General features: G+C 44.3%; 1 protein-coding gene across 1 annotated transcript in view; it reads left to right on the top strand.

The window, feature by feature from the left end:
* The window catches only part of samd4a (sterile alpha motif domain containing 4A), a 64189-nt gene extending 50780 nt beyond the window's left edge, over nt 1-13409 (top strand). Inside the window, exons 12-13 of the mRNA XM_086106350.1 lie at nt 3917-4000; nt 11591-13409. Of these exons, the coding sequence (XP_085962476.1) occupies nt 3917-4000; nt 11591-11619 (113 nt within the window). The 3' untranslated portion in view covers nt 11620-13409. The remainder of the gene's footprint in view (nt 1-3916; nt 4001-11590) is intronic.
* The last annotated feature ends 2212 nt before the right edge of the window (nt 13410-15621 follow it).

Below are 15621 nucleotides of genomic sequence, written 5' to 3'. Positions count from 1 at the left end.
TTCAGAAATGAAGAAAACGGAAGCAATGTAGGTTATTTATTCTTTCTGTGCGGCCCGGCACCAAATGACCCGCGGACTGGTAGCAGGCCGCGGCCCGGCGGTTGGGGAACCCTGGTCTGGAGGGTTAGATATAATTAGCGGCGGACCAATGATGGCCCCCGGGTCGCGAGTCGGCAATTTGTGGGTTAGAGGAAAGCCTATAGACCAGAGATGTCAAACTCAAGGCCCGAGGGCCAGATCTGGCCCGCTATATCATTTTATTTGGCCCGCAAAAGCAAATCAAATATCAAACACGACGTGATGCTTGCTAAAATCTCTACCAAAATTTAAAATTCTGATATTTAATAAATTAGAGACATATTGTAAGCATTTTTTGTGACCAAACCCCTCATTACAGTAACTTAAACAATAGTTGAATCAAGTATGATTATTGACTTTTTTATATGGTTTCAGTCATAACGACCCTCCAAGGGAAACTGCCACGAAAATGTGGCCCACGACAAAAATGAGTTTGACACCCCTGCTATTGACATCGACAACATATACTGTAGTTCTCCCAGTACGCACACTGGAAAAGGGGCTCTAGTTTTGCCCCTTGGGTATATTTTATGATATTTCACGATTATTATTATTTTTACTAGTCATAAAAATAATAATTGACTCCTGCTGAAACGTAGACTTGACATCTTCCCTGAATGCCAACAACACTCAAGAACTAGTTGACTACAGCAAGGCCATGGTGACTGTGACATGAGGTAGCTTCCGCTGTGTCACATGCACCGCAGCAGCAATTGACAGAAAAGCGGGACCTCTGGCAAAGCTCCTCAACTGCCAGGATATCAGAGGGCGTGCGTAGAGAACGAACGAAGAGGAAGAAAACGAGGCGGGGAAGGGAAAGCGTGAGAGTCCCACAACGGGGCTTTGTGCAGTGAGGACAACTCTCTGGCCCAACTTCCCTGCCTTCTCTCTCTCTCTCTCCCTGACCCACTCTCTTTCTTGGCTGTCTCGTGTCTTGCTCTCTCCCATCGCTGCAGCGTCATGCACACGTCGCACTCTCAGACGTAGTGATTTCAAAAGTCAGCCCCCGTCTGTCTTGTTTTGCGTGCATATAAGTCCAAGGTGTTTGGAAGGACGCACATTAATCGAGGTCGAATATTGGAAAGGCATGGAATGCGCGTGTGCCATTTTGTCCGGCCCTGTGTATGTTTGTCTTGGTCTTTGTTCACGGAGTTAGGGGAGTGAGAGAGTATGTGGATGTGTTTTGGAGGGATGGAGGCTGGTCATTGAAGCCTATAAATAGCCTAGTGTGGATGACCGCCTAACTCAGCTTTTCTCTCTGCCGCAAGGGATTTTCACTGCCCCGTCTGTATTGAGGACTCAGCTAAAGACTGAATAGTAGACAGGGTTGCTTGGTTGCGCAGCCCAAATATATGACCAACACGCCCTAAAAACTCTTCAACCTCAACCCAGCCCTCTCCCAAATATTCTCCACCCAGTTCAAGAGCAGAAGCAGTGGCAGTCAACAGAAACTGTTACCTGGGAGACACACGCACGCACGCACATGCACACACACACACACACACACACACACACACACACACACACACACACACACACACACACACACACACACACAGCCAAAAATAATGTCATTGTATTGTACAGTGACTTCCAAGACCATTCTAGAAATGATTGAAAACAATTCAAGAAAAAAAATAGTCATAAAAAAGAATAGCGCCAAAGCAAACTGGTAGTCATGTTAGTACCAATCTTATTTCCTGCACAATACGGGGAATTTTCGCTGGTCATGATTTTGAACAACTCTTTTCATTTTTATTATAATATATACAATTATTAAATACCAGGGCTGAACAATGAATGGTATCTTATTAAAATGATGCAACATAGTGTGGGGGTTTTTTTGTGTTTTTTTTAAAGGCAAAAAAAATTAAATTCAACAGAACTGAGTTTGCTGTCTTCTGACTTTTCGGGTGATGTTACTAAGCCTACTGTCCGGTGTCCAACAATTTTTTACACTGGGGCCCACTTTCATGCAAGGACATATTTTTATGCACCGTAGAAGACGAGGTGCAGCAACACGGAGATAACCGCCTCACCGGAGGCCCTGTGTTGCGCCATGGTTGGCCACTGGCTCACCTTGCGAATGTCGTCATTTGCGAGCAGCCAGTCAATCAAGCGGTTGATAATAGGTTATTATGCAACGCGTCGCTAATATGTTGTCAAAAAAGTGAAGTTGAGGCTTGGCAAAGGTCTTTGGATAACACATGAACACATGGTGTAGATCAGGGGTCGGGAACCTTTTTGACTAAGAGAGCCATAAAAGCAAAATATTTGGAAATGTATTTCAGTGAGAGTCATATATCTAAAATGTATTTTAAACAAAATGTCAGTATAATAAGCCTCTGAATGTATTCTTTAAAATAATTTTGTGATAATACTCACCATTAATGTGAATGGTTTTCCGTTCCTCACGTTTGCTAAAAATTCGTCATCTTTCTTTCTTTTCGCCATTTTATTCGTCGAAGGATTTACTTTGAGCTAATGACCGAGCGGGCTGATTCAAAAGGGGGTGTTTACCTGTTTCCACAGCAACGGCAACATAGGCCAGTATCATCCAATCAAAATTGCTCCTGGAGCCAACTGCAGCCCGAACAGGAAATGAGCAGTGAAAAATCTGGTGGATGCATTATACAAGCTAAAATATTTTGTTTTATCTGCAAGCCAGATGCATCGTCAAAAAAGCCATATATGGCTCACGAGCCATAGGTTCCCGACCCCTGGTGTAGATAAAGCAGTAGGAAGGGGCATTTCATTTAGCATTCCATCCATGCATTATCCATCCATCCATTTTCCGATCGGCTTTATCCTCACAAGGGTCGCGGGGCATGCTGAACCCTATCTCAGCTGTCTTTGGGCAGTAGGTGGGAGACACCCTGAACTGGTTGCCAGCCAATCACAGGGCACACAGTGTTTTATTCATGTTTCCTTTTTAAAAATCACAATATATTGTGTAGGTATTGTGATTGGCGGCCATGTGTTTGAGTGGTTAGCACATCGACCTCACAGTGCAGAGGTACCGGGTTCGATTCCAGCTCTGGTCTTCCTGTGTGTAGTTTGCATGTTCTCCCCGGGCCTGCGTGAGTTTTCTCCAAGTACTCCGATTTCCTCCCACATTCCAAAAACGTGCATAACAGGCTGATTGAACACTCCAAATTGTCCCTCGGTGTGAGTGTCAGCGCAGATGGTTGTTCGTCTCTGTGTGCCCTGCGATTGGCTGACAACCGGTTCAGGGTGTACCCCGCCTACTGCCCGAAGACGGCTGGGATAGGCTCCAGCACCCACCGCGACCCTTGTGAGGATAAAGCGGTTCAGAAAATGGATGGATGGATGGATTGATGCTATTGTGATTCTTGGTAGAGGCCCCCTCCCCAATACTGTATGCCCATAAATACCAATTATTGTACCACATCATATCAAGGCCAGTGTAGCTTCTGCTCCTACCCTGAATTATCATTAAATTCATCTGAATTTTTAACATTTGACCAAAACATGAATCACACCATTGGGTATATACCAGGCAGCATTCAAATATGAAAATGGAATTCATAAGAAAACACATTGTACAGTGGTCAAATTGATTTGTAGTTTTGGCAAGTCATAAATCCCTGCACGCATAGTATGACTTCATACTGGCTGAAATCATTGTTTCGCCCGTGGCCGCAATTGGACTCTCAACTCTAACCATATACTGCGGTTAATTCTCAGCTGGTTGTTCACTTATTTCATCTTTCATATGTATCAGTATGAATCCCTTCTTGTTTTTACCTCTAGCTCTAAACTTTTCATCATGTCCATGATATAATCTGCGTTTGTTTCTTTTTCCCCATGTGTACAGATCTTCAGTTGCCTGTTACGGAGCCGGACATCAACAATCGTCTTGAATCCTTATGTTTGAGTATGACAGAGCACGCATTGGGAGGTAAGCCACATTTTCACAGCCATTCAATGTCTTCATTCACCTTTAGTACCGAAAATGCACATTTTATTATTTCAAAACTGTTTTGGTAGTTACAGGACTGCACCGATGCGTTTTTCCTCTCAGCTGTGTTTGGTGCCCACAGAATCAAATGTCCCTGTCTGTCCTGTTAAATATTTTACTTGCTCATGGAAAGAATATACGAACAGTCAATCCGCCAGGGTATAGTAACACAGTCGTTGTTGTCATCGGGGTGATTTGTGTCTTGTCCAGGGAAACCAAGAAACCCAAATTCTTTGTCCAACGATGAGATTTATTTCAGCTACAATTGATGGGGAAACACCATTTACAGATCTGTGATGGAGCGACTCCCCAAGCAGCGGGGTGCGGCCCCCTCTTATAACATGTTTTGTTCTTGGGAGGGGTTAAACTCTGACACACAAGCTTGCCCAGCAACGAACTTGCAGAGCAACCCTTTTCCAGGTAGCAGGATGTGTGATACAAGTTAACAGTTCATCATGAGATACTGAACAAGTTAACACTGTTAAATGTCCATTTTCCACCACATTAGTCATCTCTCGATGATTCGGAGGGACAGCATCATGCCAATTAGCCGGCGACATCTGAAAGAGACACTTTTAAACCACTTCAACTCATCCGCTTTTTACCAGCAGAAATACACAGGGTGTGACACACTTTTCTTTGTAGAGTTTCCATTACAGTGACAGTCCCTCTGACTAGGTCCATGCGCTTGATCTTTATTTGTGCCGCGGATCTGTTTTTAGTTTTATTTCAATACCACGGGTGGGTTCAAAAACCACTGGCTTGATGACACACAGCGATTCAAATACTACAAAAGCAACATATTCTCACGAGAACAGAGTCGCATGTCTCTGTCACACTCTAAAATTAGTCGTTATTTGTGAATAACTTGTCAGCAACAGTCTTGTTGCCACACATTTCAAAACTGTTTGGAGGGTAGTTTGGTAATATAGTAAAAAAAGTAGTCAATAATAGATCTGCTCTTGAAATTGTATTATCTAAACGTTCACGTTTGTGAGATAAATGAGGAAAAAACACCCATTCACCCATTTTCTGATCCACTTATCCTCACATGGGTCGGTGGACGTGCTGGAGCCTATCCCAGCTGTCTTAGGGCAGTAGGTGGGGGACACCCTGAACCGGTTGCCGGCCAATCGCAACGCACACAGAGACGACCAACCATCCACGCTCACACTCACAATTAGGGACAATTTGGAGTGTTCCGTTAACCTGACATGCATTCATAATCAAACCAGAGTACCCGGAGAAAACCCACACAGGCAGGGGGAAAACAAACTCCACACAGGAAGGCCAAGGCCTGGAATCGAACCCCGCTCCTCTGCACTGTGAGGCCGATTTACATGTGTGTGTATATGCGTGTGTGTGTGTGTGTGTGTGTGTGTGTGTGTGTGTGTGGGTGGGTGTATTGCTCTGCGCATAATGTACAATAACTTTTGCCCAGGGTTACAGTCATTGCCACCCCCACTTAACTCAGCTGAAGTGAAGACAGTCAGGCCTCAGTCCTCCACACGGAAATTTGGACAAGCGCCGCTTTGTGCATGTGTCAGCAGTCGGGAAGGCACAGAATAGAACCGAGCGATGGAGCGTAGGACCTTCCTTAAAAAGGAGACTATGTAATTATCTTGGACAGTGGTGGCCAAAAGTGTTGGCCGTTAGTTTGACTTGATTTGTTTTTTATTTTTCGTATTGTGTACGTTTTCTCAATTCCAAAAGACATTGGCCAGTTACTGAAGCACAAAATTGGAGTCGCGGTGCAAACATTTTGCCGCAGCTCTATTTCTTTTTTCTCTCATTGTGTTAGTTTTGAAAACGAGAAATACCATTTACTGCAGCTACGGGAAATGACTTAATAGACACCGATACTGCATTGACGGGACGTACTTTATGTTCCCGGCCGCTAAGACACCCCAATTTAGTCGCAAATGTCTATTAACTCATTCAGTACCAGCCAATTCTGGACCAAGTCTGAAAAGACGTTTAAAAACGGCTTTGGGAGTGAATGAGTTAATGAACAATTCGGGTTACAAACAAAACTTTCATAGCAAAATGATTTGTGTTGTGCGTGTGTTGTCACGCTGGATAACCCTCATTGATCGGAAATCTTGTGATATTCCTTTGCGGCGTAATTTGGAAGCCATTGCATATGTAGGCGGAGCTTCCACTTTGGCATCCTTGGTTATCCAGTCATAAATCGCATTGCGTTTGAAAAGTTTTTTTTTTTTTTTTGGTCAAATAAGACCTGTTGACGGTGTGTACGTTAGTCAAATGTAAAATGTAGCATCCTTTCAATTCAGAGAACGGATAATATCGGTGGAAATTGCAGTCACCCAATCAGAGATGCCTGAAGCATGGCTCCTCAGAAAAGGGAATCTGCTCACTCAACCAATGAATTAGAAAAGAAACAGACATAAACACTTGGATCAGACAGGGTTGCCTCGAGTCTTGGAAAACACGGAAAATTATTGACCAATTTTCCACTCCTGGAAAATGAACGTGGGGAAAAAGTAAAATATCCTCGCAAGAACAAAAAAAAAGTCAGCAGAACTGAATTTTACGGCTCGAATGGATTCATTGCATGTTCCTTCATTTCAGTGGAAAATCTTAGCATGATTTCTGAACGGTTCAACTTTGTAACGGACTCACAAAACCAATTCAGTTTGTAACTTGAGGTTCCACTGTACACCGGGAGATTGAAGTCATTTTTCGTCCATATTCAAATCTTGCTCAGTTTTCTCCTGGTCCCTCACGGTATCCGTGACGTAGAGAAGAGAGGAGGTGCTGCTGGGTGCCGGACGCTCAAAGGCGCGCTCCGGCTCAGCCTGTGCACTACCGCCGCTTAACGCAACATTTCCTCCTGGCCTGTCTCGTTCGAACGGAGTCCCTCATCTTCCTCACGATCTGATCGCGGTCTGTCACATTTTTCCAAGTTCTGTCAAGGCTTTCTGTGGATCAAACGTGGGTGCTGGACAACTCAATGGGGTGAAAGGAAGTAGGAAACTGATAGTTCCCAACGTTTTCTTTTATTTTTATGTGCTTCACCAGGGGTCCATCAAAAAAAGAAAAAAACAAACAAAACGACGTCTCGTGACAGTTTGCCTCAAAATAAGCTAGCGTGGCAGATGAGCATCCCGTCTTGAAAAGCATAAATATCCTTCATTTAGACAAAAATGTTGGTGTAAGCCACTTGAACCAAGAATTGTTTTCAAGCATTTCTGCTCCTATTCAGATATTGAAAGAATGATCCATGACATTGCCTGTGCCATACTGTACTATTGCAGTCGTCTCCATTTAGGTATTTGTCATTTTGCTGCTTTCTCATTTGCAGCTGGTCCCAAATGCTGCTAACATATACACAAAAATGGGCCACATGGGGGGGGCAATTTGGCCACTTAAGCCACATAGTGTCGATCAAATTTTCATCATTTTCGAAAATATATATGATACAGTAGAATGTGATAACGCACTGATTTTATTTTTTTTTTAAGTTTACCAATCTGGCAGTGCCATGTGCTGTTTGTAAGTGAGGCTTGAACTTGTCCGAGAGCGAGGGAATCGGGCCCTCACTGTCCTGGTTGAGGAATAACACATCTGTCAAAATACTGATAGAAGATTTCAGAGAAAAACAACAGTTTGACAGCTGTTGCCTCGAGGGCTGGTTTGGAAAATGTGACCAAGCTACGCGTTTTATTCCATAGAAATGAAGCCCGTAGAAATGCCCTTCCAAATGCAGTTGTCATAGCGACTGTGATTTCTTTGTCTTTGCTGCCTTCCTTGTTTGACATCCTGATATGTTTTCACAACTTGTGCCTCAACCACATCATCTTCCAGCTTCTCAGTGTGATTGAATTACAAACCCAGAGTCCAAGTCAGAAGTTGGGATTTGGGCCGGGTGTCGATTCAGACTTCCCAAATCCATTTGATTTGATTCGTAAGGCCCCAGTTTGATTCAATTTACATTGATTTTCAATTCGGGATTCACAATTTCACGCGGTGCCAATGTTACTTTCGAATGGGAGACATTCCCTGAAGCACTGTTGCAAATAGAAACTTCTTGCTCTAACTCGCTGCGTTGGTAAAAATAAGACGAGCCAGCGAGAAGTGGACCCATGGCAGTTACATCAGTCATGTACGTTTTATGGAACATGACCTGAACAAAACATTAAATAATGAGTCCCCCGCCCCAGGAATCTGCAGAGAAAAAGTCTTGATTTTCTTCAAGTTGATTTTCCGCAGGCATACTCAAAATGGACCTAAAATGGCCAGTTATAAACAGCAAATTCATGAACAAATCAAGTTAGAATTATTTTATCTCCAAAACCACAACATTGTGGTTCTAAGCTAAACATCAGTATTCTCTTTGTCCCTCTAAGGCAGATTTATTTAATAATAATTATTATTATTATAATAATAATTCTAATAATCCATTCATGATTTTCAACACCACTAGTCCTGAATTTCGGGCGGAAGGCAAACGCAGGGCAGATATTGAGACAGACAACCATTCACACCGACATACACACCATCACTGAGTGGGAAGTGAGGTGAGTGTAGCATTTGCTACAGTAGTAGTCATTAGATTTTATTTTCATTACTTGATAAAGTGCAAAATGGGCATGACGATGATTTACTGGTTAGCACGTCCGCCTCATAGCTCAGAGGTCATGGGTTCGATTGCAGGTCCTGGCTTTCCCGTGTGGAATTTGCATGTTCTCCCCGTGCCTGCGAGGGTTTTCTTCGGGTACTCTGGTTTCCTCCGACACTGCAAAAACATGCATGGCAGGTTGATGGAACACTTTAAATTGTCCCTCAGTGTAATTATGAGCGCAAATGGTTGTTCGTCTGTGTGCCCTGTGATTGGCTGGCAACCAGTTCAGGGTGGGATAGGCTCCAGTAGGCCCACGATCCTGATTAGAAAATGGCTGGATGGATAAAGTGCAAATATGGAAAGTCAAGCCAACTTTATTGTCAAATGTGCTCTATTTGAAACATACAGCACAGATGCTCTACTAACCTAGCCATTTTTTATTGGAAACATACTGCATACAATATGACAAGAAATGTGATTCAACTCCATAGATTTATTGCGTCGATGACATGACATCGTCTTTTGTCATGCGTGATGTCATCACCTCATTTCCCCATAATAATTCCACCACCTCCTACATTGCTCCTCTTTTTATATTAGATGATTTAAAAAAAATGAGCCCCCTACACGTTGGATCATATTTACTTCTGTAAACACTGCTGCGTGTTGTCGTGTTTTGCGCATGTCACTCAACGTGCGCATGTGTGTCTATGTTGTACATAGAGCATATTTGACAATAAAGCTGACTTGACTTGATTTGAGAACATCAAAACTCAAAAAATCTGAACCGGGCATCACACCGCGACATCGAGGTGTCGGAATGAAAACTACGTGCAAATGTAATATTCTGCACCTCGCCCTTATTTCCATGGACTGCTGTCAATTCCGCGGAGAGCTTTGAAATCCGCGGCAAATTCCGCGATGCGGATTCTTGCGGGGGACTAAATAATTGAAATCAGTTCCAACCACAGAGCAGACTGTGCAAATAAAGTGCCCAAAACACACCGTAGACACATAACATTCACATTCCTCTGACTGTGTCACAAAGTGTCAGTTCATTGCTGAATTCATGTTTTTTCAATCCCAAAATACTTCCAGACATTTGCCTTCAAGCTTGGTGGCTGATTTCAGTGCTTCTAGCAGGCTGCTTAGCTAGGCTACACTCGCGTAGTGACGAGTCGTATAGAATGGGCCACCAATTTAAGAACAATATTTCTCAACATACAATTGAAAAAAAAAAAGATCATCATGTCATCAAAAGATTAAGAGAATCTGCTGAAAATATCCAGTACCAACGGATGGTCCATCTCTGGTGGACACACGTTTTGCTGGCGGACTGACGGAAATTTGAAGCATTGATTGACTAAGTGCCAATGGATGCGGTTCATCGTCTGTCAGTCAAAGCGTTACTAACCCCAGTGGCAGGCAGTCCATCAGTACCAACAGAAGGTCTGTCAGTGACGGGCTGTCGTTTCGCTGACAAACGACGGAAACATGAGACGCGTGAGTTTGGGTGTCAGGGTGACTACACTAGGGTTGCTTCGACTGAAGCGGACGAGGGGCTCTTCGTCCCACGACAGAAAGAGAACATTTGAACATCGCTAGTCAATCTAGTGATCTGTAGTTGCATTGGCTGCTAATTCTCGGTACCCATTCTCCAAGGCTGCTCCTTCTTTAGGTCTTCCCGGTCGGTAATGGAAGCTGGCTGTATTGTATACCTTTCAATCCCACAGACTGCTTTGAAGGGGTGCCATATAGCCGAAATGTGGTTTAAATAACAATGATGGCATGACGGACTGGCAGTTCGTCTGCTGGCAAATGATGAATGACGGACCGGTGAAACTGACTTTTTAAAAAAAAACACTGAATGCCCTTCGATCGCTCAGGTGGCACTTCAGGATATTGTCACATGGGCTCAGGAAGATGTCAGAAAACCATTTTCAACTTCAACTTTCAAACGTCATCGCTACATCTGCAAATGCTAATTGAAACTCGACCATGCAAAGCAAAAGCCATTTATCAACAACACCCAGAAATGCCGCTCGCTGCCTTCTTTGCGGCCAAGTTCTTCTGAGATGGACTGACGCAAAGTAGAAAAGTTAGCTTTGCGACATCCAAATCGTTTTTTGGAAATTATGGAAGGAAATCGACCATCACATTGATATCAGCAAAAGGTTCAAAAGCCAGTGTCTGTGAAGGTATGGGTTGTGATTGTGCCATTGGCATGAATAACTTGCACAACGCACGTCTCGGAAGTCACCATTCAAGCTGAAAGGTACTTACAGCTTTTGGAGCCGCATATGCTGCTATCCAATCGCAGTCTTTTTCATGCGGGCGCCTCCTTATTTCAGCAAGACAATGCCAAGCCACATTCTGTACGTAACAACAGCGTGGCTTTGTAGTGAGCGAGTATGAGACTAGTCTGCCAGCAGTCCAGACCTGTTTGCCATTGAAAATGCATTATGAAGTGCAAAAAAATGTCAACTGAAGTTGTGCATCCAGTAAGAATGGGAACGAAGCCCACCGACAAAGCTACAACAATTCGTGTCCGTACTTCCCAAACGCTTATTGAAAAAGAAAAGGTGATGTAAGTTGTTGACTGGCACTATGAGCAGGCTGCTTTATTCAGTACATTCCAAACAAATAAAAGCAAACAGTGAAGGTATAATCACCTGCGTTTGTCATGAACACACCTATACATGAAATTTGACCCATTACAGTAATGGACTCAGCAAGCACACCCTGGAGCAGGGGGCCACTGAAGTGCCCAGGGAATTGTTTGGGCTGTCGGTGTCTTGCTCAAGGACACCCCAACCGCAGGTCCACGGGATGTTGTCGGAGATGTGGTCTTGAATTGGCGTCCCTGATGAGCGATGAGCTTAAATGAACACGCACTTTGCTTCTGTGCCATTACTAATGCAAAATGTTTAATCTATGCTCTTCAGATGGTGCCGATCGCACATCGACAATATGAAATGAGGACCTGGGTGAGAGCAGCGGAACCGCGTGGCGGGTCACCTCCGGAGGCCCTCTCACAACAAGCCACCCTGAGGCCCTCGTCCTGTAGCCAAAGGTAGAGCTCAACCCAGGGACTGGGAGGCCTCCAAGAAACACAAGCCAACACATTGGCTGCGTCCATGTGGTTGGGAAACACACTTCCTGCTATGACCCTCACCATCTCAGTCCTGAAGGCACCCGGGGAGAGGAAAGTATCCAACGTAGGCTGGACAGTGGGTGACCAGAGTGATCAGGTCAGAAGCAGTTCACCCGCAGCAGAGGCAGAGATGCTGGGATGGGGGATCGGGGCCCAGTGAACCCCCAGCCTCAGTTCCCCTCTTAGGATCCTCATGTATACACCTTGAGTGCTTGTGGCATTTTCCACATCTGTTCCAGAACCTGGAACCCCCAAAACGAGACAAGCAGATGGATGGCAAGCATTCGGGAAAGGCCCATATTGCTCAGCGTTTGAGCATCAAACAAAACAGATTGTCGATGACGGGTCTCTATTGTTTACATGATGACGCTATTTTCAAAGGGTACAGAAACAAAAAAAGGAATCGGCTTTGAATGTTGAAGAGTCCCGTTATAAAGCTACACCCGCGGGTAGCCATCACGCTAGTTTACAAGCTTACCGTTGATGAAAAAAATGTGCCAATCGAGAGAAAGAAATGGTGGAAGGAGGTGACGGGGGGTGTCGGGAAAGGTGCTGAAGGTTGAAGGGACTGAATGGGAAAGTGAGGAGGGATTCTGGCGAAAAGGGAAACGCGAACGTTTGTTAGGAGTAAGACATCAGAGGCAGGACCTCTGGTGGCCTTCAAATGACGAGAGGGAGGGGACGTCATGTGGCGTCAGTTTGTCTTGCGAGCGGAAGAGGAAGTGACCAGTCAGTTGCATCTTGTTTATCTCGAGCTTGTACTGTATGAACTCTGAATTCAGATCGTTTGGGAAGCCTTGAAAGAGGCAGAAGGCTTCTATCGTATAAGTGAAGCGCAAGGCATGCGGGCCGGGCCGTATTACGAGTGGGATTTTCTAACGTTTGTTGTCTGTGTTTTGTTAAACCTTTGTGAAACAAGGGTGACTGAATCTGCATATTGCAACTATGTATCTTCCTTGGAGGGAAGTGAGGAGTCAGGAAAATGGGCAAACACTTCACACCGATCAGTCCATGAAGGGTTGCCGAACCCGGAGACTGTCCCAACTGGAGGTCGCGCCACCTTCACCCGATGAGGCGCGCGCTCGCCCGACCGCTCCGAAGAGGCCAAAGACAGTTCCTTGGGCAACGTTTATCGGGGAATTCTATCTTTAAATATCGCGTCTTATCAATATCGGCTGACCAGGATTTCATTGTCATATTTCGTTTTGAGAAACGGCGTCTGGAATGCAGACGATATTCAGTCAAGTTTTATATTGAAATGTGGATAGGAAACACTAACAACGGGCGCTCAAAGTCATCTAACGAGAGATGTTTCTTTGTTTGCATTCTTCTGTTCCGAGTTCTGAGTTTTGCCGTTGCATAAGAGCACAGTACTGCCTTTGTTCTCTGCACTTGATACGATAATGTGATGACACTAACATCCAAATCGACACGACTCAAGCGCCAACGGCGGCCATTTGGAGTCAAAGCCAGCTTGCTGCTCTGCTTGTCAGTGGGGTCGTTCGATCCCCCCGCCCACACGTCCGTCTTGGCGTCGGGTCGTGTCCGTCAACTGTGTGCCGAATTAGAACACACGGGTCAGGACCAAAGCGGATTTTTGCATGCACGGGCCCCCCCCCCCCCCCCCCCCATGTGTTGTTTTTTTTTTTTTTTTTACTTCAACTTGATGTCATGTCGTTGGACAACGGAGCTTCGAACTGTTGTGCTGTTTCGGTGGCGGTCCTTCAGAATGCACTTCATAGCGCCAACGATGCTGTGAAATGGCAAAGCGCAGCAACAGGGAACTTGAATACGCCGAAAGTGCGGCGCGTGTCATGTTTGCCGTCAGAGTTGCTTGGTGGGCGATTTTTCCTTTTCTGAAGCGGGGGCCTCGTGGTGCCTCTTGTGAGGATGAAAAGTCTGTCGTCCACACACACTCGCACATGCGCTATCGTCAGCGTGTGCAATGATGATGATGATGCGCCTGCAGATTATGTCTCAGTGTTTGTGGCTGCTCTGCGTAAAGAGCACTTCGGTTGTTCACTTGCAAGCTTCCACCAAGGCAGGAAGGTGACATCCTTGATGTGCTTCTTTTTTTTTTTTTTTCAAAGCATTGGTTACTTCATTCATGAGCAGGAAGCATCTTGATCCCGGTGTCCTTCGCCATATGATTCGCCATATGATTCAATACTTACAGAAAATACTCTTATTTATTCTTTTCTTTTTTTTTGTCTCTGAATTCATTTATTGTCGCAGAGGTCATACTTTTACTCAGTTAGGTATGTTATTATTTAAAGTACAACATGTATTAACAAGTTATGGCTGGTAACCATACAGACATCTCAGATATTAACTTTTTTTTTTAATGGATGTTTTTATGTTGCTCTATAATCGTGTTTGCGTCTTTCAGTCTAATATAAAGATTTTTTTTTTTAACATGTGTAAAGCTTTGGTGATCAAGCTGAGAGAGCAGAAGCCGCTCCGCTACTCGTACTTCAGCGTACAGTACATGTTCAGTCACACAGGATCCAGAGGAGAGCACAGGAAGATGATCTTAATCCGTACATTGTATCCGCAAAGTATTCACGTTGCTTCCATTTTTCCAGATTTTGTTATGTTACAGTCGTATTCGTAAAAAAATTGACGCACAAGGCCATTCAATGAGAACAAAACAAAAAAACATATGTGACATAAGTCTTCACAGCCCTGTGGGCACTGGCTGGGGCCGTCCCAGCCAGTGCCCCAGCCATTGGGGCCTCCGCAGACCTTTCCTGAAATTGTCCTGAGGACACTCTTCTGATATCTTGGTCTGCTTCTGGGAAAAGATGAGCTGCCGTCCCATTCTGAAATTGAGATACAGCGCTCGGGAGTGTGTTTTTTTTTTTTCATCCGTCCATGTATTCGCTCTCCCCTCAATCCCAACTAGTTCCTGCTTTGAAAAACATCCGCACAGCATGATGCTGCAACCTTCACTGTCGGGATGCTCTTGGCCAGGTGAGGTGCGGCCTCCGATTTCCTCCAAGCGTGGGCCCTCATTCACTCATGCACAAATTTGGAATGTTCGTAGTCTGCGGACAAGTTTTGAACCTCCTCTGACAACGCGTACACCAAAATAATGATCAGCTTTCAAAATAATGTCGAGCCGGCTTGTGATGTAACTCCAACTGGCATATGGCTCGTTTATTTTCCGTCACTTCTTATGCAAGTAAAAAAATGAGATAATTTCATGAATTTCATCAACGACAAAAGCCTTTTTGCTGTGCTAAATTTGTTCTTTAGCATCTATTTTAACAACCTATGCAGTGTTTGTCATTGCGTGAGCTTAATTTGTTTTTCTATATCCATATTTTGTGCCGCATACTCTAATTTAACTTTCTTAACTTTGTAACAAATTAAAAATGGTTCAGATCATATACGTTGGCTGTTTCTTGTTCAGTAGAACCTGACCAATCAAAACAATAACAACACCGGTCTGGGTCAAAAACGAAACTAAATATTTTCTACATCAGTTCTTCGCACTGAAGACAGCGGTCCCATTCATTTTGCCCCATATGCCTCAGTTTTTATCTTGCACGCTATTTACTCTTTTTTTTGGGGGGGGGGCGTTTTGCTTGGCTACTAGCTAGTGACTATTCGCTACTCCAACTTAGCATTAGTCAATATATGTATTTACCATTTTGGCCCGAAGATAAGACGGTGTTTTATTTGGGGTCTAGACGCTATACCCATTTACGACGCTAGATGGTGCCAGATATCATTGAAGTGAATGCTGAACTTGACTCCCCAGGCCAAAGCGAACCCCTGTCACGAAGAATAAAAAAAAAAAAATAGCGGTAAGAAAGA

The sequence above is a fragment of the Hippocampus guttulatus genome, chromosome 3 (assembly GCF_054856545.1).
Source record: "Hippocampus guttulatus isolate MCC_2025c chromosome 3, RoL_Hgut_1.0, whole genome shotgun sequence".
In the NCBI taxonomy this organism is placed as follows: domain Eukaryota; kingdom Metazoa; phylum Chordata; class Actinopteri; order Syngnathiformes; family Syngnathidae; genus Hippocampus; species Hippocampus guttulatus.
The sequence above is the reverse complement of the archived record's forward strand: the minus strand, read 5'-3'. Positions and strand labels throughout refer to the sequence as shown.